The 23,502-nt window shown below is 41.2% G+C and overlaps 1 protein-coding gene across 1 annotated transcript in view; it reads left to right on the top strand.

Moving 5' to 3' along the window:
• Nucleotides 1-23,502, top strand: part of LOC308135604 (low-density lipoprotein receptor-related protein 8-like) — a gene marked incomplete at both ends in the record, with an annotated part of 83,980 nt that overhangs the window by 19,786 nt on the left and 40,692 nt on the right. The window contains 2 exons of the mRNA XM_080503676.1: nt 9,449-9,571; nt 20,967-21,095. Coding sequence (XP_080359802.1) covers nt 9,449-9,571; nt 20,967-21,095 — 252 coding nt within the window. The remainder of the gene's footprint in view (nt 1-9,448; nt 9,572-20,966; nt 21,096-23,502) is intronic.

Below are 23,502 nucleotides of genomic sequence, written 5' to 3'. Positions count from 1 at the left end.
CCTTTCCATCATGCTGAAGTTACACCTGCCTGATTAATGTCTTCCATGCCGCCACATCAGCTCTGAGTCACATTCTCTATAAAACCTGGCACCTGTGGTAACAAGAACCAATTTCAAACCAAAGGTTGTGATTTGTTCTGATGTGGATGTACATGGAGGCCGTATGTGGCCCGTGGATCACACTTGAGATTTGGGGAACTCAGAATTGTAACTATTTGGCACGTGCATAGCAGTATCTCTTAATTATTTTTGCAGCATTGCAGTTCACTGTCATGCTTCATTATAATATATGTCATAGGGGAATAGTGTTTAACAGTTAATGCTACAGTGAAATGTGTGTGGGATGAAAGTACATGGCACATTCTTTGGTCTTCTCAATCCTGCTACTCATGGTGCTTTGGCAGTCCTTCCTTCAAGCACTTTCTGGACTAACTGCTGCATTCATGTTAGTTCAGCTTACAGTGAAATTTCAATGGAAGCTTCTGTGGACAGAAATCTGCCTTATTTTCTATGATTATGCATAAATCACACAGGATGAATGTGTGATGTCAGCTCAACTGCTGTTGCTTTTCTCAAAACATTACAAATCGTGACAGATTCTACTGGAGTGTAAAACCGGAGAAATGTGCTACGGGTACAGAATGCAGTTAAGATATACAACTCGCATAATGTAAATTTTAGGTTGAGCTTGGTTGTTTTGGATATACAGTATGTTCAGTTCCCTGTAGATTTGTCCTTCCCTGTGGTTGCTTTAACGGTACAGTGTGTTGCAGGGAAGATGCCAAGTTGCATGATGAAAATGTAGACATATGGCTTCAGTGAAACATATTGTGCTTCTCTAAAGCAGGAATCACTGGAATAAAGGGAGTGGAACAGAAGGTCAGGCACATGGAGAAGGCAACATGCAGAGAATTGCAGGGGCGTGTGTGTGTGTGTGTGTGTGTGTGTGTGTGTGTGTGTGTGTGTGTGTGTGTGTGTGTGTGTGTGTGTGTGTGTGTGTGTGTGTGTGTGTGTGTGTGTGTGTGTGTGTGTGTGTGTGTGTGTGTGTGTGTGTGTGTGTGTGTGTGTGTGTGTGTGTGTGTGTGTGTGCGCGCGCACATTAAGAGCTGAGACAAGTTTTTTTTTCTTGGAAGCGATGTATATTTTTCATGAAGAGTTTTCTCAGCTTACAAACGTCTTAATAATCCAAGAATCAACAACTTTAAACATTCTTACAAGCAAATAAAAACAAACACACAAACAAAACAAAACCCCATTCATATTTCTTTAACACAATTTAGAGGCCTCAGTTGCTGAGGATCCAGAGGCTCATGTTGGTGAGGAGGTGTTTGTGCCAATGTGACCTGACAGGCAGGGAGAAAATCTGGCGTTTCGGAGGCTGAGGGTTATAATTAGCGCAGTATGTGTCTTTGAGCAGTACACAAGGTCAGAGGAAATACAGGGAACAGCTTCAAGTTGCCTCCCATACCTCTGGCGCCCTGCAGTTCTGATTGCAGGCTGCACTAGTAATCATATTAGTGAGTGTTGGTGAGCTTTAAATAATTCATGGCTTACTTTCTTGGATTCCTTTTGCATCTTGCTCCATCTAAAATCAATAGTACAATCTCACATTTCAGTTGTTATTGATAATTCTTGTGGTCCAAACGGTGGAGAAGAGGTTCGCAATCTGGCCACACATTGAGAGGCTTCTCTTTGTTCCATGTTAGAATGTAGAGTTTCTTTTTTTGTTGCAACACCATCTTTGTCCCACTTTCCAAAAACATGCTTGTTGGGTTTTGTTAATTGGTGACTCTGAATTGGCTCTGTTAGTGTTTTGTGTGTGTGTGTGCGTGTGTCTTTTCTTGTTAACCCTGTAATGGAAGTGCACCTGCCTGAAGCCGACAGTTTGACTCCAGCTCTCAGAAAACTCTAATTGGATGAAGTGGATATGGAAGGTGGATCATGAATTCTAAGCAAAAGGGTGGTAGAGTTTTTGATATTTGTTGTTTTTGCACCTCGTCCACAGTATTTTGAATATTGAGTTTGTCTGTGTTCTCATGGTATCATCACCAGATTCATCTCTTCACACCAACAGCTTTTTCTGTAACTGCCTGCAGTTGACTGTCAGCATCACCAAACCAACAATTGGAGCAAGCTGTTGCCTGGTAACAGCCACAGTGGTCCACGTGCGTCTGTTCATATATCCTCTCTTGATTCATTCCATGTCTCTTTCGTCAGAATTCTCAAATTTCTGTCATTTTCTCGTTTGATTTTTTTGGATCCATAATTTTGTCCTCCAGTTGTCCTTTTGCATGTTTGAAGAAAATAAGTCTTGTTGGTTACGGAGTAGTTGCTGCTTTGCTGATGGATAAACACAAATGATGCAGATCAGAGATCTAAATAATCCTGTGTTTGATTAACAAACAGCTATATGCTGCTCAGTGACGGGTATTCCATTCTCATCTTCGAACATTCTATATATGAAATGGCCTTATTGAGTGTATGAGGAAGGGTGGTGCAAGTTGTTAAGGGTTCATTGTGGCCCATCCTGGGAAAGGGAGCCGTTGTACAGAAACTCATTGAGACATTTCATTCAAAAATACATGATTCAACTTTGCTCCTGGTATTCAACTACTACACAGAGGTCACACTGCTGAGATCTGGGTTTATAAATCTTTAAACAAGGACAGACACATTTCTGGTGTGAAAAAAATGTGTTGGAAATATAAAGTGTTTTGAAGAGAGGGGATTTGCTCTCATGATAAGCAATGTGTGTTTTGCTAAAGAATCCTTGTCATGTTTTGGTTAAATGTATGAGACTATATATTTCAGGATGCATTAATTGGGGGATTGGCAGCATTGTTACTTGCTGCTGACCACTATTGGTCAACTTTCATGAGAGACAGTAAGGAAGTAATATGATTCACTCCAACAACCAATGACTTCTCTACTACTCTTTGTTTAAGAGTTGTTCATAGTTGCGCCCCCCAGTAGTTGGATAGCCCCCGTTTGTCGTCCCAAACCCTCATTGTGATACAATTTAGATAAATCAAGCACAACAAAAGTTAAAGTGTGCAGCAATTGAGGGAACAAAAAGGAGATGTAATCTTAGGATGTCACCAGTGCGACTCTGTGTTTTTGGATCAATACTCTATCAACCGGTGCTGAGGCAGAACTCAGCCCTGTGAGACTTTTGGTGGTTCACTGCAAAGCACACAGACCTGACCTCGAGCAAGACTATGCACACACTTTGTTTCGTTTGCTTGGATAAAAACATATAAGTTAATGAGGAGGGATGAATACTGCCCGCTATAAGTTTTGTTTAAGAGGCACCTCTATGACTGTCTGCAATAACAAAGTTATCTCTTCAAAAATAAACAACAAAAATCACTTAACTTTCTGTATGTGCTTTTGGTACTTTGAGAGAAGCCCCAGCGCTCAATTTACTCTAATTTGCTAAAAGGATTTCAACAATAGACTTGCTTCAAGTCTTGTCGATGCCATGTCGATGTTTCCTCTCATGATATCCCATTATTTTTGAAAGCTTTAATCATTTGCGTTCTGGTTTAGGCCAATACAATAGAAGGATATACATGTGTTTTGCTTTGACAACACTCCCCTACTTCAGTCTGGGCTAATGAGACCATTTGTCTTCTGATGCCCAGGAGAGTGTGCTTATCACTGCATTACCTATTAAACATCTCATGGCCCCCAAAATGAAAGAGCTATCATTAATATTACTCATGGAAAAAAAAAAAGGAAAATCCTCAAGGGGTGTGTGTGTGTGTGTGTGTGTGTATGTGTGCGAGATGACCGAAGGCTGTCTGCTACTTTGCTCTTGAGCAACACTGAATGATTGAGTGAGTTTACTTCCTGGTGGGATGCATTAAGATGTTCATCTCGTGGCTTCACGTGGGCACATGCATATTTACAGAGACCCAACAAATCTGAGCTTTTACTGTTGGATTTTGGGCTCATTTCTATTCCCCCAATCCTCAGGAAATGAAAAGCTTGGACAATGCATAAAATAAGGATGCTTCCAGGATGTCCAGGGGAGAAAAGAAGCTCAGATATCCATGTCCCCTGCAAATTCATTTAGCGCCGACGCGTGAACCCCAAGAAAAACGAAAATAAAAGATGTAATCCCTCTCTCATGTTGGATGGACCCACTCCTCATTTTGTCACTTCATCCTCTGATGGAGAAGCATAGTTGCATCATAGCATTTGACAGAAGCATCACTAATAACTAGGGATGCACCTATACCAGTATTGGGTATCGGTTTATCGGGTATCGTTTCGATACCAGGCATGAGTACGTGTACACAAATACCACGACATCCGATACCACTTTACGGCAGCGCTGGCGTAATGTTTACCATCTCAGTTTGTACTGTGACCCTGCTAGTATTTGGTCATTTGTACTATGTACTATGGGCACTATGAAATGGATCTGTATCCTTATTAGTCCAGGCATTTAACACATCTTGGAATATTGTGTTTTCGTATACTGGATTATTATTAGGAGCAGTTACGTATAAGTTTTGCTTGTGAGAGATAAATCTATAACTTTTTACCATTGGTATTATTTTGCACATATTATCAAGTTTGTGCTCACACACAGTCCAACATTACACAATTTGAAGTTGTTATCGTGTCTTGACCTGAGGAAGTCTTTACTGGTGCCTTGGAGATTAACAGCAAACGGATCACATTAAAAGAAAATGAAACTGGAGTTAAAGAAAGAAACAACCTAAAAATGAAAGTGGCTGTCCAGATATGTCGCTTCCATCGCTGGAGCCATAGCTGTCTTGGAAGAAAAACCTGCTTAAGGCTGGTTAGAAGGTCCTCCAAGCAGGATAAGCCACATTTCATTAGAATTTTTTCCACTCTGACACCTCTGCTGCTGCTGAGGAACTGATATATCAGGCAGAATCAGTGGTGAGCAAAACTGGCTTCTCTATATCAAACATTCACGCAGTTCTCAGCATCAGCCAAAACTAACGGCAAAGCCATACCTAATGTGGGGCTGTGCAAAGCACATCCAAGTGAGTGCTGTTTAAGAAAGATGAAAAGGAGGAGAAGCAGCGGCGTGTTGACAACATTGGCCCCAGAGGAGAAGGCTCCAGGTGGGGTTGACGGAGCGTGGAGCTCCTCCAACTGTACCTCCTCCAGGAGACATAACATGGCCGGGTGAACTCCCCTATACACAGCCCTCATTCTGTCTGTGTCGCGTCCCATTTGTAATGCTCACGATAGGCGATACACACATCATGTGGAATGGCTATTTTCTTTCGTCGAACTTTGACTCTTGGTAAAAGTCTAACATTCGAAGTTTGTACTGTGTGTGTGTGTGTGTTTCCACGCTCACGGCAATCTTTACATGTGTGCACACGCTAGAAAAATTTACACCCATTCAGTGCAATCTCTGACATTCGCGCTGCGGTAATGTTACAGGTTTTTATTCACAGTCACACTCTTCATTAGGATTCCATAAAGCATTATTACTGTGTGTCACTATCCATCTCTGCCACTATTACTCACTTCAGTTATTTCTCGGCTTTGTAATGCCTCGCCTTCCTCCGATTCTCTTTCCGCTTTTCCCGTCAGCCCACCCTCGCGCCCACCCCTCCGCCATCGGCCTCACATTTTTAAAACTTCTCCTAATTAAAACGGAAAGTCATTCCAACCAGATGGCATGAGCTGGCCTGGGTAATTATTGCCAAGTGAACCATGGCCCCTGTAGACCTTGACTGAAATGAGTAGCGAGCTCAGTTGGGTCAGTTAAGAAGAAGCTCAGGTCTCTCGGAGAGAAATCTGCACGTCGTGGGCACATTTGACCTGCGGGGGCAACGTACTGGATCAGCAGGAGATTCTCAAAGACTTTGTCATGCGATCAAATAAAGTCTTAAGCACAGTGTGCACCAGCATGCCGCGGCGCCTTCGGTTCTCAGCTCTGCCCTCGTCTCTCTTTTTGTGCGTCTCTTGGGAGTCAGATTAATTAACACAATATTAATACCCATGCATGCATTTGGATATACAGGAGTGAAAGGTTTATTTGGAAACCTAAAATGTTCAGTTTGCCTCCCAATAGGAATTTTAATGTGCTTTGTCAAGGATTTGTGTGGAAGATCTAATGATTGGGTCACAGGAGGTGGGTTGACTTTGAAGCTTGAATTATGCCTGCGGATTTCTGCGCGTAACCCCGCCTCTCTGATGCTGCCAAACCTACATGACCGATCAATGAATTTTAATATTATGCATGCAGTGTGAACGCGCAATGTACTTTCTTTCATAATGTGAGCATGCTACTAATGATTTCGGCTCTTAAGGGAGGTGTTGGTTAAAAGGATGTCACAATCCCTGTTTGTTGTTAATTGTATTCGTCTTCACCTTTAACAAAGGCTTCCTAATGAGCACACAAGTGGCACTTGAGCGTCACACCAGAAGAAAAACCCACACGCTTTATGTGACAGAAGGAAAATAACTGATGCTAATACGTTGTGGTAGTAAACCTAAGCAGACGCAATGGGTTTACACAAAGAGAGGGAGAGAAGAAGAGAGAAGGGATTGAAAGAACAAAGGATGGGAGGGGGCGACGAGATGGGAAGGGAGTGTTTGTCTGAGTCGGGTAATGGGGTCAGCTCATAGTGTTTTGCAAAAAAAGGCAGGGAAGTGTGTTAATTGGCAATTTTTGAAGCTAATGAAACAAGGGTTGGGGATAAACAGATTATTAGGGCAACCTTAAAACAATATCTGTTGGAGATGAGTCACTGTTGTCTAATCGTAGTCCTTTCTATAGGATGCCCTGTACTGTCAGACTGGAATAACAGGACCACAGCATAGCTGCTATTTACATGACCTATATATTGTAAATCAGAGGGGGGTGGGGGGGGGGGGGGGTCACTTCAATACAATAACTTGCCTGGAATCATGATATGTACAGACAGATGCCAAGCTATCTGCCAATTATTTTATTATGCCAGTTGTTTTTCTCTAAGCATTTAAAAATGTGAGGCGCTTGTAACTTTAGTGAGGACTTTTCATCAACTGCGTTAAGAAGAGCTCACAATCTGCAGCATGTCTCATTTTGCAATCTTCTTTTTGTGCATGTTAGGTGGTTTCTATAAGTATATGTATATAGGTAATGCACAGACCTCAACAAAATGAAAAGAGCACAAAGAGCCTGTTTCATTCACTATTTGAATTGATGCAAATGGAGGCCTACTTAATTGCACAATTTACATTTGCATAATTGAACTTAGCATTTCAAAGAACAATTTTCGTAATGTAAGTAATCAGCTTGGTAAGTATCATGGTGACATTTAGTAGTTAAAAGGTTTAACCTCTTTCGCCCGCTGTCTTTTGTCTTCAGTTTTCCCATGATATTCTATTGAGTAGCCTCTGGGGTTTTCTACCTTGACTGCATATAAGGAAATGTCCCTGGCATACAGTAAGGACATTCAAAAGTACATTTTATGGTAAGAAATGTTCCACAAAGTCTGTGTTGAGAAAAGCACTGTAAGGTACATATGATTCATTCAGAAATAATGTACAGTTTTCTCCATGTAAATGTCAGAGATGTTTTCGATCTTAAGTTGAATTATGTTTGTGAACTACAAACTTAAAAGTTAAGATAAAAGATGAGATACACGTCGTCGGAAAGTGCACTATCGACCCTGAAAATGATTCTGTGCCACAATCAATGAAACTCATGAAGGACAATAGAACTTGTGTTTGTGTGTTGTCCTGTCGTAATCATTTATTGATTGCATGATGGAAAAACTAGAAAATGTCCCAGAGTTTGTTATGTCCATGTTTATTCTAAATAATGGTAACAGGAATGCAGACTTGAGCGAAGGAATGCAATCTGTCACAGCAGTCTTTCTTCTTCTACTGTATATTCCATCCATCAGTAACACTGTGCATCTGTGCTTTTCTGCTCCTATGACATGTATGTTTTATAACTATTAGTTCAATTTCAATTAATTGTCTCACATTGTGGCTTTATGCACTTTACTCAATTCAGGGTTGGATAAGTAGTCAGAGCTGGAGTTGATCCAAGAGGCTGCCACACACACTCACTCACTCATATGGGCAATTTTACAGTCTTAAATTAACCACAAATACATGTTTTGGAGAAAACCAGAGTACAGGGTGAATATGCAAACTCGAGCCAAGACTCAATCTGCTAAAGTTTCCACCAAGACATGAGAAAATCTATTTTATGGGGACATTCCTGATCTTTGATGCCCCTACCACCAAGGTGGATCATCATTATAAAATGAGCACAGCAAAGAAATATCATTTGCCACCATTTGCTCTCATAGTTTGCAGCCCCTCAGCTAAGCTTAAGCTCCCTGCACATCTCTAAACGCTAAATCTAATTTGAGGTATCAGAGCCAAGATGGGGCCACCTTAGGAACAGCTGTGGTTGTGTAACAACAGCAGAGAACTCAGCAGAGGGCTTTTAGCAGGTGATTTATTAGACTCTACTGTGGGACTTGCCGGCGTAACGGGCTGAGGAAATTGAATCGTCTGACCTATGCTTGTGTCTGGCTCTCTGGCAGCAGGCGGGAGATGCTACAGGTGGAGAATACATGGTGTTTTGTGTCCAAGTGCCTGTTTTCATGCGCTATCTGAAGGTTTAAACACAGACACCCACATTTCAGAGTCGACTGTGAGAAGCTCTGGGCTGTTGGGGAAACTTTTCTCCACGCTGCCTCGAAATGGCCCGTTTCTGACATGTTTCTTTGATTTTTCAATTCTCTGCACGCTTGACATGTTTATCAGCCCGTGGCCTTGCTGGCTTGTAGCTTTCTGCTTTAAACAGGTTAGGAAGGTAAAAGGTTTAACCTCCCCGAGCTGGCGGTGTTCAGCATCCATTTCACTGCTCTGTGATGGAAAAACCTGAAGGAGAGATTGAATCGCTGTCGGTTTTTTTTTTTTTTTTTGAAGAGCAGATGAAGGGAGAAGGGATGGGTGGAGAGGGTGAGACAGCACAATGAATTAGAGGAGAGAAAATTGGGAAACTCAAGATAATTAGTGAAGGATATCAGGACGGAGAGCGTCGTAGAGGGCCGCAAAGGAATAATGTGAGAAATTATGGAAGTGATCTCTTGCGATGAGAGGGATGATTGCTCCAATTCAGATAAGCGGCGCGGTGCCCGTTCAAAGCGTGGCTGTTTGGAACGAGCTGAGTTCTGCTCGCAGGTGTTTCAAGAACCGCTCATCCAAAGGTTACGAGCACTGCTACTCCAGATGACTTCACGCTCGGCTTTCTTTCTCAGATCCCCAGCGTGGTGTCGAATGAAAAGTTGTCTAAGAAGATCCCCACAGATGTATATTTCTTCCTTTGCAGTTTCACTTTTCAGTTGTATGTGAGCAGTTTTATGCAAGCGTATAAATTCCCGTCCTCAGCCTGTTTTCCCCCGCTGTGCTTCTCTCTCTCTCACTCTCTCTCTCTGAGCAGCCAGGAAAACCTGTGCCCCTGCTGAGTTTGCCTGTTTGAACGGACAGTGCGTGCCGGGACGCTGGCGATGCGACGGGGAACCGGAGTGCCCGGACGGCTCCGACGAAGCGGAGGAGACCTGCAGTAAGTGTGAAACCATTCAGCTGCTTACATCAAGGATGTGTTTAGCGGCACACTTCAGGTCTGGTTCAACTTTCACAATTGTGGCCATGCTCGCTTCAGGGACCTTGGGCAAATGATCGCTTTAGCAAAGCAGCCAGACTCGATAGGCAACACAAGTGGTCAGAAAAACGGTCTTCACAACTTGGCCATGAGATGAATCCTGAATGCTTGGATACAAAAAAAGATGGAAAAAAACCCCTCCCAAAAAAACTTAAGTATTTTGCTGGATCACTTGCAAATAAATTGATGAAAAGCACATTACCCAGTGTCAAATTCACATCCATCATCTCTAAGTAGCCTGAGCTGCAAAAACATTGCACAATAATTTCTAAATGGCGACAACTTCAAACATTTATCCTAATTTAACCTTGAAGTGCCTTGAAGAAGCTTGTGTGTGTGTGTGTGTGTGTGTGTGTGTGTGTGTGTGTGTGTGTGTGTGTGTGTGTGTGTGTGTGTGTGTGTGTGTGTGTGTGTGTGTGTGTGTGTGTGTGTGTGTGTGTGTGTGTGTGTGTGTGTGTGTGTGTGTGTGTGTGTGTTGCTCTTTGATGGACTGTCGACCTCTCCAGGGTTCACCCTCACCCCTCACCAGTCACCACTGCTGGGATCAGTTGCAGCACCTTTCCCCCTTGACTTGGCATTTGGCTTATAAACAAAGATGGATGAGTATTAAAACATTGTTAAGTAATGAGCAATGCATGAAAATATCATGTGCAACTTACCACAATTGTATACTAGCTTTTAAAAACATGATTTCTTGAGTTCTTGGATTCTTTTTGGACAGACTTTGTTTGCAGGTGTGAGTCCCATCATGGCTTTTTGGTTATGTCACTGCAATAACTGTGGTAAAACTTAAACAAAACAATTTCAGGTCATGCGAAACTGGAATTTCTTCTCTCTTTATGTTTTCTAAGCACAGCTTTTTTTTATTTTTTTATCCTCTTTATTTATCTCAACTGGAGCATCTGTCAATAACCTGCTGTCACAGTTGGTCAGTTTGTTTGCAGTAAAAGGAGAAAAGTGGCTGTGGCCTCTTAATTACATCGCCATGTCATTTGCTGCAACTGGATTTTCTGTCACGCCTTCATCTCAGTCCTTTTAGACAAGATTTAATTTGGCTCTCCTAGAACCACATTCAGGTTGCTAATTCCCCTTGTTATCTGGGCATGCGGTGGCAGTTCAGCCATCTCGCCTGCCTCCACTCACCCACGCACTTCAATACTCAATGCTGTCTGATGGAGGAGAGGGAGAGAGAGAGAGAGGGGGGGGAGGGAGGGAGGGAGAGAGAGAGAGAGAAGGCCTCAATTATCTCTCTGCCAAGCTGTTAGAGCCGAGGATCGCTGGCTCACTTTTAGCCGGTGCCAGACTCGCACTCCCACACACCGGTCCTGATAGGGTTGAGGTGAGTTGACTCCACAACCAGGAAAGCCACTCCGGCGTGGGAGGATTGGATCTGGCATTAATTGTTTTCTTCCTTTAAATGCTAATTTTCTTTTCTCCAATGGCTGCTCAGGTCTCTCTTGGGGTTAGAGATAACAGACATAGCTCACGGCATTCCACTAATAAACAACAATATCTCAGGGAAAACAGATCACACACACACACACACACACACACACACACACACACACACACACACACACACACACACACACACACACACACTGGAATTCAATATTGTACTTCACAGTATTGTGGATAGAATTGCACATTTTGTGTGGCACAATAAAACAAGGTTAAAGTCCAAAGAGGCAGTGTGGTTGTACAGTATCATATCAGCTGTAACATAACAGTGTTATAGTTAACCCTATATAGTGTAACCCTAGAAAGGGTTAGGATTGACACCAATTACAGGTACTTGGCTAATCTGGACTGATCTCTGGGTGTAGACGTTGGTCAAGTGAGAAACTATATTCAGTAATTCAAGCTCCACAGGCAGGATTTGAAGAATTAATGTAATATTGAATCAAAGGTAAGTCGAGTGTGGTTGGTGCTGATCCTGCCAATGATATCACGTTTGAAAGTTTTACTTGGATTTAAAAAGTCCTTTAAACCCGTAAACTGTTCCTTAAAGTTATTGTGGGAGAGAATTAAAATACGTTCAGTTGAGCGAGAAATTAGTCAAGAAAAAGTGGAATGAGTGTTTCAGAGGATACTCATTCTGGTTTTGTTACATTTCATTGGCTGTGGATGTGCGGGTTGGTTCAATGAATAATGTAGCAGCCGAGCAAACCTTCTAATGTCATTCGCTAAAAAGTTGAATGCGGGTGGGTGGGGGGGGCATAAAGGGACCTCTGAAGGATAACACGTTTAGATTGGAAATCCAATTAAAGATAAATGAAGGACGGATTCATCTCTTGGCTGCAGAATAAAAGGATCGAGATCTGGGTTGAGAAGAAAGTAATTTATGTGAAAATCCCTTATGTATTCATACGGCGTTGCAATGTAGAAAAAAAAACCCATTCATAACACCAACAGTGAAATATTTGGTGTATTTATGTCTTTCTAAAAAACCGAAATGAGTTCACTCTGACATTTTCTCAGACATATGGCGGTTTTAGTTTCATCAGTTATTTCTTCAGACGTGGATCAATACTTTCTGCTGTGCGGCAGGCAAAAGGGAAATATCCTTTTCCCAGATCGTCGGGAGAAACTGCAGCACCGGTACTTTTCACCCTGCGGGCAGTTGGCCTCCTGATTATATGTTCAGATGAGGATTGCTTGATGGAGGCTGCATCCTGAACAGAAGGACTGCTAACGATATCCACTTCATCACAGCCGTCTTTCTGTTTGAGTGAATGCAGCTGTGCCGTAATCACGTCGAAGACACGCGATGCGAGGAAGCCTCAAGAATGGACATTGTATGAATATGTACACCGCATTCTAAAGTGTGCCAGTCAGCCAGCACTTGAGTGGCTCTGTTATCTTCTCTCTCTCTCTCTCTTTCTCTCTCTGCTCTCGTTTTCATTGCTAAATGACCTGCCTGTACTAATCACCTGAGTCAGATTACAAATCCACTGTGGGAACCGCGCATCTGTTGGCGTAAAACCTCTCCATGTATAATAATTTGTGATTGGAGTGAAGACGCAGGGCGTCAAACTTGTCCGAGACACTGGTGTTACTCTCAGTTTCTCTTTCTGTGTGGAGTTTGGATCTTCTCACTGTTGGTTTAAGTCTCTCTGTGTTTGTCCTGTGACGGATTGCTGACGAGCTCGGGGTGTATGCCATGTTATCGATGCCATGTTACGTAACTGGAGTGGGGCTCGTTGTGCTGTTTCAACAGTGAACACCGACGCTGAATTTCACAAAAAGGCTGCTTTCGATATTTAATGCGACAAAGATTTCAAGTTTACGATTATGGAAATGAAAGAGACCGGTGACAGCATTATTGTTTTACACTGGCTGATTACATATATTGCAGCATACACATATTAATGCGTTATGCTCCGCTTGCCTGATAAGCCTCAACTTGTATTTTATTCACGGCCTCCTCCCGATTCATCTGCACTTAATGTCTATTTAAGTTTCGCATGCACACAAACATACACGAACACACACAGAGCAGACATTTTGGACCCGGTGCTGCAGACATCTGTGCCACAATCATTCTGGCTCACTGACTGGATTCCCAATTACACGCTGGAGTAGCGTTACATTGCTGTATTAAGAATTCAAGCTCGGGCCGCACGGAGTGAGTTACTCGTGAGCTCTGAAAAATGAATGGCTCTTTGGAGAAGCATGTGAGGTGCCAGACCTCATAGTTTTTCTATCCAAATAATGTGTAATCAAGGAGGAACTGGGCCACCGCAGCCAGCTGTGCAGCAGCTTCGAGGCTCTCTCGCAAAATACATCAGCACTTCTATACAATCCATCCCGCCTGTGTCACGGCTAAAACTAGAAGAGAGGGAGATTATGCGGTCTTGAATGCTTTCCGAAAGTGTAGCTGTCAGTTTTTTTTACTTCTTGCTCTGAAAGTCATTTCTTGGAGTTGACAAGCATTTAAAAACTTCAGTGGTTCTTCATCCTTACAGTGATTTTCATTGTGTGAGGACATAACCTTCGATTGGTGTGTGTTCAAAAATAATATTCAGAGATGAAGCTGTTCCTCCTCAATCCACTCTGTTGTGTCTCTAATTTGGTTTTGTGATGTTATATAATTCATTGTGGATTATAGATATTTCTCTGAGGGACGGTTTGATGAAATTTCCTTTTATAAACTCCTCTCTCTATATTAAGCTTCAAAACCTGCTGAGCTTTTTTCCGGGGCAGTTCATAATAAAGCCTTGCTTTCAAATTGACCCTGTAATGGGGAAGCATTTTTCTTTTAAATATTGAACTGCACTTATTAGACTGAACACTTTAGTGTTGGTTGTTTGTTTCATCTTCGAGATGTGAATTGTCATTAAAAAAAAAAAAAAAAAACAGTTCAAAGGGAAGTTTACTGCAGACTGATCATATCAGGACAACCCAGAAGAGAAACAAATGAGTAAATAGAATGGAAGCAATGCAAAAACTTAACAAGGACACAATGAAACATGTTATAAAGTTGAACTAAGTTTTGCTAAACCTGACCAACTTGTGACAGTTTAACTGTGCCAGCTGGATATTGCTCACAGTTTCTCAATATTGGCTTCTCAAACAAAGCATGGAACCCGACTCAGTGTACATTTTTCAGGCTTTCTGAATGCGAGCACAACAGAGTTGCATCAGCCTTGGATGGGAGGTCTCTGATTCAAACCTGTGGCCTCATTATTTTCACTGCAGGGGGTAATTAAAGCTACTTCACCAGAGGATTGGATATAACACATTGAATAAATGTCTTCCAAGGAGGGTACTTCAAAGGGTTAATTTCAATTCAGTTATTAAGGAAAAAAAACAAAACATTTTAAAAAGACATGGACCATTTGCCAGTGCACCTGAGAAATGCTCTTTTTACTGTAGGGATTGTCATAGAAGCAATTCAAGGCTTTGGTTTCGCAACAATAGTAAATATGGGGCCACAAACAAACTGCTATATGTAAAAAAAAATAATTTACTTGTGTGAACATACATAAATCTATTCACAATATAATGTAAAATATTGTCAAATACTGAGACTTGATAAAAGTGGAGTTAGTTATGATTAATTAGTTACAATTTTGTAAATTGAGTACACAAATGTCACAATGGAAGTCAATCAGAGTACTTACCATCCAGGCATCAGGAGTGAAACTCGCGTGATTAAGTCTAATCTCATCATATTAACACACAACTTAACTCTCACTAAATGACGGCCTCATGCTTTATTCATTTCCATTACACCATTAACATGAATTTTCATTGAAACATGAATTTATGATGAAGTTGTAAAGCTTTGTATTTTCTTGAAGTGTGATTTATCATTATTTCCACATTGTATTTAGTGCTCTTAGCACTTTAATAACAACATTAGCTTGTGTGTGCTCGACCTCGCGATGCTGCTCCTTTGTGAAGACTATGTGAAAGCATTAGTTGCACTGACAGAGACTTCACAGAGGAGGAGAATGTCATTTCATCAGTGACCTCTGTCATTCACACACAGTAGGATGTAATCTTCAGAAAATGCCATTGAAAAAGGAGATGCCGCCATTACAGGGAGGAACTGGTGTTCCTGCTCTGCTTTCTTCAGTCAAATTATACATTTCCATTTCTATGTATTTATATTAAAAAGCACTGGTCTCATTAACATCTGCTAAATTTAATGAACAGGTATATTTTGACAAGCATGGAAACTGAAAAAAAATCGATTTCCTCTTTTAACGGAACATTTTAATCAGTTTTCCTCTTCTTGTCTATTTCTTGTGTGAAATGCATGAAAAAGGTGTTCAGCCAGGCACTGTGATTGCTTTTTATTTATTTTTTTTCCTATTAACTTTTTGTTGCGGTAATTATAACCCGTTCTGTTGGAAAACAGGCTAACCGTGAGTTGGCTCGCACCAGAGAGCCTTTCATCTCACATCTTGTTCGAGCCACTTCAGCATGAGCTCTTACTTTCCCATCAAATTTTACCTTTTCATGTTTTTTTTGTTTTGTTTTTTGTTTGTTTCAGTCCACCCACCAGTGTTAATGCACTGTTAGCTATTTGTGGAGAATCGTGGACTGAAAGGTGTGAATTATTTCGACACATCATGGTTGTTTGTGAAAGTGCAGGCCATGGTGGTCGTGGAGAGCCTCGCTGAGTGTACAGGCCTGTCATTACTGCTGAACAGTATCATTTTGGGACTCATTTTGTATAAGGGTGTGCTGAAATAGATGTACCTCTGTTTATTGCTTTGCGTTGCTTATCAGAAGTCTTTTCATTTTGATAGTGTGCAGTCGTGGTTCAAGTCTGGTTCAGAGTCTTTCACCTCTCCCTCAGGTTCAGGCTTTCACAATTCTGAATTGGATGAAGCAATTTAGAAGATGGATGTGTTGTATGTGTTTTACGTCTCATCTTTGAAACTTTGTTTCATTTTTCCTTTCCTTCGGCGAGCTCCTATGTGGGTTAGTTCAGTAACAATACGAAAGAAAAAAACAGAACCAACTGCAGAGCCCGACAGTGTTGGATTGATTCTTAATGATATTTACAGCTTCTCTCTAACGTATACAGAATTCAAGTGAGAGAATAGGTAGATGTCTCGTACCTTTTAATAAAGTAACGTGGATTTTTTGATTTCTACAAAAGCAAAGTCATTATGCAGTAACATTTTCAATGAAACTTTGGCTTTATAATATAAACCTTTCCAGTTTCGATAAAAAATATATCAATATTATATTATTCTGGTAGGTCCCATATTTTCAAAAGTATTATATATTGTCAGTAATAGTCTGCTTTTCTTTTTTTTCTTTTTTTTTTAAATATCCACGTTATCAGCCTCATCTCAGATCCTCTGGAAAGTTTATCCTTTATGATTTGGACAATAATGACTACAAGTCGCATCACTAAATGTTTTTATTTCTCGATTTAGGGACAATTATAAGTGAGAAAGCAAATGATATCTACACTATTTCCTTCAGAATTATTGAAGCCACTGGATGTTGGCGTCTTCCTACTTTGACGAAAGAAAAAGTGCACGACAGAAGTTTCTGAGATGCTTGTTTGGCCGCTGTGCATCTCATAAAGTATATAACATTTTAGGAGCTGAGGGAAACACCTACTGTAAGTCAGAAAGTACATGCTGCAGTGCATTACTTAAAATACAAAATGTCCCATCTTGTAGCGTGCAAGCAATAATGTGTTCCCTCAGTAACAGATATATAATTTAAAGAGGAGGACACGGCTATGTTAACCCAGTTTAATGAAGCCCAGAATATGAGAATGACTCATGTTTGAAGCAATTGTATCTTCTTTTTTTTTTTAGCTCCCAGCCAAAGTGGCTGAGTTTTTTCCTCCACCAATGAGAACCTCAACACGAGTGTACAGGACATGATGGAGAGCCCAACGTGCAGCTTGAACCCTGAAGGATGCTTATACAGACAAGCGGATATACAGTAAAAGCTCCAACAGTCAGAGAAATCCATTACGACTTTTTTTTTTTTCTAAATCAGAATGTGATTATGAATAATGATTTGAGGCATTGAATGGAAGCACGTGTCGGATCCGTTTCGTAGAGAAGGCAGGCCGTCATAGTAAGCTGTGCTCAATTTCAAATCCACTGAAAGCTGACATGACCTGGCTGTAGGATGAATCACACTTCTTGCATGTCTATTATTCATCAAAAAAAGCCAAAATAGGCAATGATTTATTCAGCCAGGTTGCAAATGATCAATCCCATGGGATGTTGTGGTGTAATATTACATCTGTTACAAAGCCGCAATTCATTACAGGAATCGGTTTAACAAACGTTTATCACCCACATATTCATTATGTCCGCGCTGTTCTCGTGCTACAAGCTCACTGACAGCTGAAGATATAAATGGTTTCTGCATTTTGACAGTAAAAGCTATATTGTGAAGTTAAAAGAAAAACCCCAGCAAAAACAAGGTGAAATGAAAACTAAAGCTCTTACATCATAGTTGTGATGAGCGCTGCCGCGAGTCTTGTAGCAGGTGATGAATTCTCCACTGATCTCCTGCCAGAAACGCCACCGTACTGATGAACCCTCATTTTTCAGCCCGATGGTAAACAACAGCACGGCAGTCAGTTTTGTCTGTGAGTAATTGGCTTTTATTAAGTTGCATCCTTTTCAAGCAAAAACCCATTACCCATGTCTTTATAAAGTCTGCGGTTTAAGTAATCAGTGGCTGTCACAATGAGCAGTGAGTCGCACTATACCCTGTTGTCGTGAAGTCTGCTTTCTTTGTTTGAATCCGAGGGGAAGTGCGCTCACGCTTCATTAAGGAGTCATCAGTTAAAATGGCAGGACAGCTCGCCCCCTTTGCAGGGTGGATTCAGATCGCGCTCGACACTGTGCTCAGCCTGCCTTTCCTCCTTCGTCTCTTTCCACTTGCCAGGGATGGCTTTGATTTTGCTTTAGGATAAGAATCTGAAAGGTCATGCTGCAGTTTTGTCTCTTCTTCCCTTCCCCCGTTACAGCATCTCGCTCTCTGTGTCTCCCTCCTTATGGATTCCCTTTGGCTCTGAAGTTGCCCTCTGAATTTCTTTTTTCTCTTTCTCTCTCCGCTACCATTTACTTTTTCATTTTTGTCTACCCGAGCCTTGTTTTCTGCCAGGTTATCCATGAGCGTGAAATGCATGGCGGTTCTTCTTTCAGGGACTCCACCTCCTCGTTTCTTTCATCCTTTCATGTTTCCAGACCAGCCAGACGTTACTCAACTTCAGTCGTTTTAGTTCAACACTACTCCAGTGTCACTATTTTGTCGTCAAATTCCCATGAATAATGTCTATGCTACTTAACATTTTAATGTTTCATTTTGCTCGCTTTGGTGTTCATTTTCCACATCCTGACTTGTTTCCCCAATTGATAATCGTATTGTCCAAACCTCACCTACGTTGCCAGGTGGAGTAAATTAACCGCAGCTATATATGACCATAATGGTATGTTATTGCCTTTTTTTTTGCGGTATGTCACCTGTTGTGAATGTTGACTGAAGGAGCATAAATTACAGAAGGCTTTTGTTCACCCACCCTGTAATTTCAGCAAAATTAGATAAACCGAAAACAGGTGCATGGGATATTATCATATATAACACTGTAATGGAGAGTTTTCTGACGTTCACTGCTGTAGAAACTGCCTTTACTGCAGTGGACTTATTTATTTATTTATTTATTTTTTCCTGTGGGGTCAGGGCCTGGCTGCATCAGCCATTCTCACTCCTCTCCCTCTCTCTCCCCAGACACCGGCTGCCTCCCCCCCCCTCTCACTGTCACCTCTCTATACTGCAGGGACGCTCACAAATGAAAGGCTGAAGGCAAAGCTTCAGTCCAAACTCAGATCTGTCAGCTGTGTCTTGTGGGAGACTAGAACAGTTCGTCCTGTGGTGTTGGTATACCAGTGGTCTCTTCTCAGTGTGCATTGTTTGATGATAAATCCTAATCCTAAATTGCTGTACGCATGCATATCACAGCGCTTTCCCTCGCGTCGGGACACTGAAAGGAACGAAGGGAGATTTATGTGTGCGATATAAACGATACTGGCACTAGTTCAATAGAACATAAATTTATAGTGTAGGTGTTTAAATGATAATAAAAGTAAACATAAACCACATTCAGACCCAAGAAGGATCACAAATAAATGTTTGCCTGTTTTCAAAGCTCTTCTTGAATTATAATGGAAGCTGTACCGGGTCCTTTTTGTTTTGATGAATAACAAACAGAAACTCAGTTGAAACAACCAACAACAACAAATACGTGCAAATTTCTAACTAATGAGGCTCCATATTCCAAATGTACAATGTTTGGAGAGGTGGCTTGGCAGGATTTCTCCCTTTCTTGTGTAATTATCTGCAGTGGAGTTCACACCTAACGTTGCAAGTGACTGCATCTGATATTGTGTTGTAACCTCATAATGGTTTTCATTATGCAGCCTGTTCTCATTCATCACAATACAAATGAGCCTCTTGCAACATTGTTTTCCAGCACTGTCTTAGTGAACCTGTGAAAGACGACCTTGCTATTGAGTATTATGAGTTGTGAAAGTTATGAAACTTTGTAATAAGTGTGTAATTGACTATTGAGTTGTATTTGATATCATTTGTTGGAAATTGGGACCCACTGATCACTTTTTAGCCTGTGTTTTTGATTTTTCTGTGGATTCAGGCACTTGTTGTCTGAGGCTCAGGTGGAATAATGACTTGTTGTCCAAAGTTTGCACGTTGGTCCTGATCTTTGCCCGGCTGTCTGCCAAAGTGTTTATGAGCAAAATAAGTTGCTCTAATTGATGGAAAGGTCAGCTGAGGTGTTTAAAAAGCCTCTGAGGCTATTGAAGAAGTAAAACAATACTCTTTTTATTTCTTTTGCTGTGTTTAACTTGATTATTTATTCGATATGTATTTATACTTGGTGCCCATTACTCCTTGTTGAGTGTATTCAATCTGCGCCACTTAATTCTGTTTTATGTTCCTGATTTGTTTGTTCTCTTTTGATTGTTTTCTGCCTTTTGGTGTCCATCATTTGCTTTTATCAATCATTGCTATTAATCATAAGCAGATTGTCTGCGCGTAGTTTGAAGCTGATTTTGGATCATTTTCTCTTTGGTATAGATGAAAATCGGGTGGTCCTGTTCAAATTTAGATCAAGAGTTCAGACAATATATATATATATATATACATATAATATTAATATATGACTGACATGATTACAACAAAGTGGCTCGAAGTTAAGATCAGAGTCATCAGTGATTAAAACCTACAAACATGTTTAAAAACCTAAATGAAAACATACAATTGGAAAACACAGCAATAGAAACCATTGAGAGTGTGAGATATAGCTCCCAAGTCTCCCAAGTCTCTTTAAATAATAAAAAAGCGAAATGATTTGTCATGTAGTCTGACCTCTTGATTTCCTTTTTGATTTCAGACCTTTTGATTTCATTCCTGAAGGCAAAAGATGTATAATTAACTGCATGCTTCATATTAAACTCACTGTAATCTGGATCAACCCAACTCTGTGCCAACTCGACCAGATTGGCAGGAAAAGGAGGAGAAATACAGCAAGCGCCAAGTGTGCGTTTGCTGTATTTCATGATCTTTCTGTACATCTCTTTCGAGGCAGCCCAGACAGTAAAATCAATTGGCCAGAGTTGTGGAGTTTTGGATGAGCTTTAACTGCATCATGGGTGTGATAGGAATCGAGTCCAACGGTTGCGTGTAGATTCATTTTTTTTGATGTTGTTGTTGCTGCCTTTATATGGCCATAAAGCCACTGCAGTAATCCCCGTATCGCTTTTATCTCTGCCCACAGGCAAACAGACATGCCCTCCAGAGAAATTTGACTGTGGGGGATCCACCAACAAGTGCGTCTCTTTGTCATGGAGATGTGATGGAGAGAAAGATTGTGAGAATGGGGCGGACGAGGAGGACTGCGCATCCGGTGAGTTTGGTTCTCTCATATCATCATGAACTAACCTTGTCGTGATGTCACGTTCAGTTAAAGCCATTTTAATGACACATGTGGACAAGAAGACAAAGAAGAACTCTGTTTTCTTTAGTTCTTCAGGTTTGATCCCCTCTGAGCTCACCATACAGATGCTTTAGACATTAAAGCACAGCAGGGAGCACTCTATATAATTAGGCAGATTTGAGGTTTGGTTTGAATCAGCTGCACTCGACAACAAATTTCCTTTTGATGCAAAATGATTTTTGCTGTGAAACATTTGACATTTGCAGCTTTCGTATGATGTCTAGAATTTTTTTAACCGTTGGATTTTGAACCTCGAGTCTTTAGTCTCTTTCTCAGACCCATCAAAAATGACATCACCACGCAACCAGCCAATCAGACAACTCAGCAGTGCGGCTACCCCCACCCCCAGGCCCCTGCAGGGACTATCCTTGCCCTACTTCTGAGGAGCCGTGAAGAATCGTCTTCTTCTTCTTCGACTCCTCTCTCTGCCTTGCTTCTTTGCATCGAGAAAATTTGATTGAGGCAGCAGAGCTGTGTGTGTGTGTGTGTGTGTGTGTGTGTGTGTGTGTGTGTGTGTGTGTGTGTGTGTGTGTGTGTGTGTGTGTGTGTGTGTGTGTGTGTGTGTGTGTGTGTGTGTGTGTGTGTGTGTGTGTGTGTGTGTGTGTGTGTGTGTGGAGGGGGGGGGGGCATTTGCACAGAGAGAAAGAATAAAAGCCATCTTTATATTATCCCATATTAATGATGAGGTTCATTTTTCCAGCTCCTGCTCACTAGTTCATGTATGTGTGGGTGTTCCGATAGTGTAAAGCTACTGAAGCTATGTATGTCTATTTGCTAAGATTAAAGACAATTTTGACAGGTTTATTCGCAGCAGCCGGGGCTAAGTTGAGCATAAGTCTAAGAATATGTTTTTCCTGGAAACATATGAACCACTTTCTCTTTGAAATACAGTTGGGGTAAAGCCATTTCAAATTTGTGGCGCTACGATTATCCAGTAAATGTCCCATCGAGGATGCCCCGGCCTCGAAGTGGCCCCACACACTCGCACTGAGTAAGGGTGGAGTACTGATTAAATCGACTTACGATCTAATGCCTTCTTAGCTTAGACGGCTTTTCACCACGTTGTCCATTGAGACCCAGTCGAGCCCGAGCTAATCCTTCTTTCATTCTAATGTCCGTATTGATGCGGCAGTCTTAAGCCTCTGAGCAGTGACACGAGGGCAGGCCACCACCCGACCAAGAAAAGGCCCAATTCCTCCAGTACTACATGCCGCTCAGCAAGTCTGTTTAGGAGAAGTTGAGTTCTGCAGCGAGCTCGATGACATCACAAATTAGGCCTATTAAGTGTTTATTAGGTCAGTTTATCCAAAGACTGACTGGGCCCAACACCAATCTGATAGAAGATGGAAATCAAGGGCAAGAGGCTTTCTAATGTCACCGTATTGGTAACAATCATGAACAATGTGTGGTGTGTGTTTGATTCAGCTCACTGATTCAGCCCATGCTACACAAATGTGTTGCTCAATGATGGTCTGACTTCAACAGTAAGTTCACTGAGTCTGATTTTCACACGGCTCAGCAAATCTGAGTTCACCACTTTCACCTTAAAAGAGCAGAAGCTTTGTAAACAATTCCATACATTCTACCCAGTTTCCTACTTAATAATTGTGTTTTATGGCTTTTTCTCAATGTGTGCTGATGTTTGGCTTCCTCTCAAAGTCCCCTCGACAGATTCCAGGAGCACTTGTTTTTTTGTTTTTTTTTCTCGATCAATACAGTTGTGTAGTATTAAAACAGAGCAACAACAAACACCACCCACTCATGTGGCCACTTGTGGGCTCTAAATCAAACACAACCTTCTTCCCGTTGGCATGCAGACAATAAACAATAGACCAGATGGAGAATAGATTTATGATGCAAGGTGAGTCAGATAGCTACGTTTCATCCAAAGATACTCACCGAGCACAACCACTCAAAGAATTAGTTGATTATTAGCCCTTGAAGATGAGTCTGATTTGTTTAGATGCTTTTATTTTTAGCAGAGATCACATTTTCTGCCGCATTATAGTTTAGCTGGAAGGAACCTCCTCAGGATGTGCTATGTATTTGGTAAGCTCTTTCTTCACCAAACTTTCAACATCACACATAGGTTTTTAGAAGATTATTAGATGATTAGAAGTTGATGTAAGAATGACGTAATTTGTTATTAGAAAGGTCAAAAGGATATTAAAGAAAATATATTTTTGAAAAGTTATAACAAAAAGGGGATTCACAATACAGGCAATACATTGTTTAATACAAGCAGAGTAACCTGTAATGGAGGAAACTGTTATTGACTCATTGATATATGGATATATAATTTGTAATTGAATGGCAA

This window comes from Blennius ocellaris (assembly GCF_963422515.1).
Source record: "Blennius ocellaris genome assembly, chromosome: 10".
NCBI lineage: Eukaryota > Metazoa > Chordata > Actinopteri > Blenniiformes > Blenniidae > Blennius > Blennius ocellaris.
Note: the sequence above shows the minus strand (reverse complement) of the source record. Positions and strands in the feature narration are given on the sequence as shown.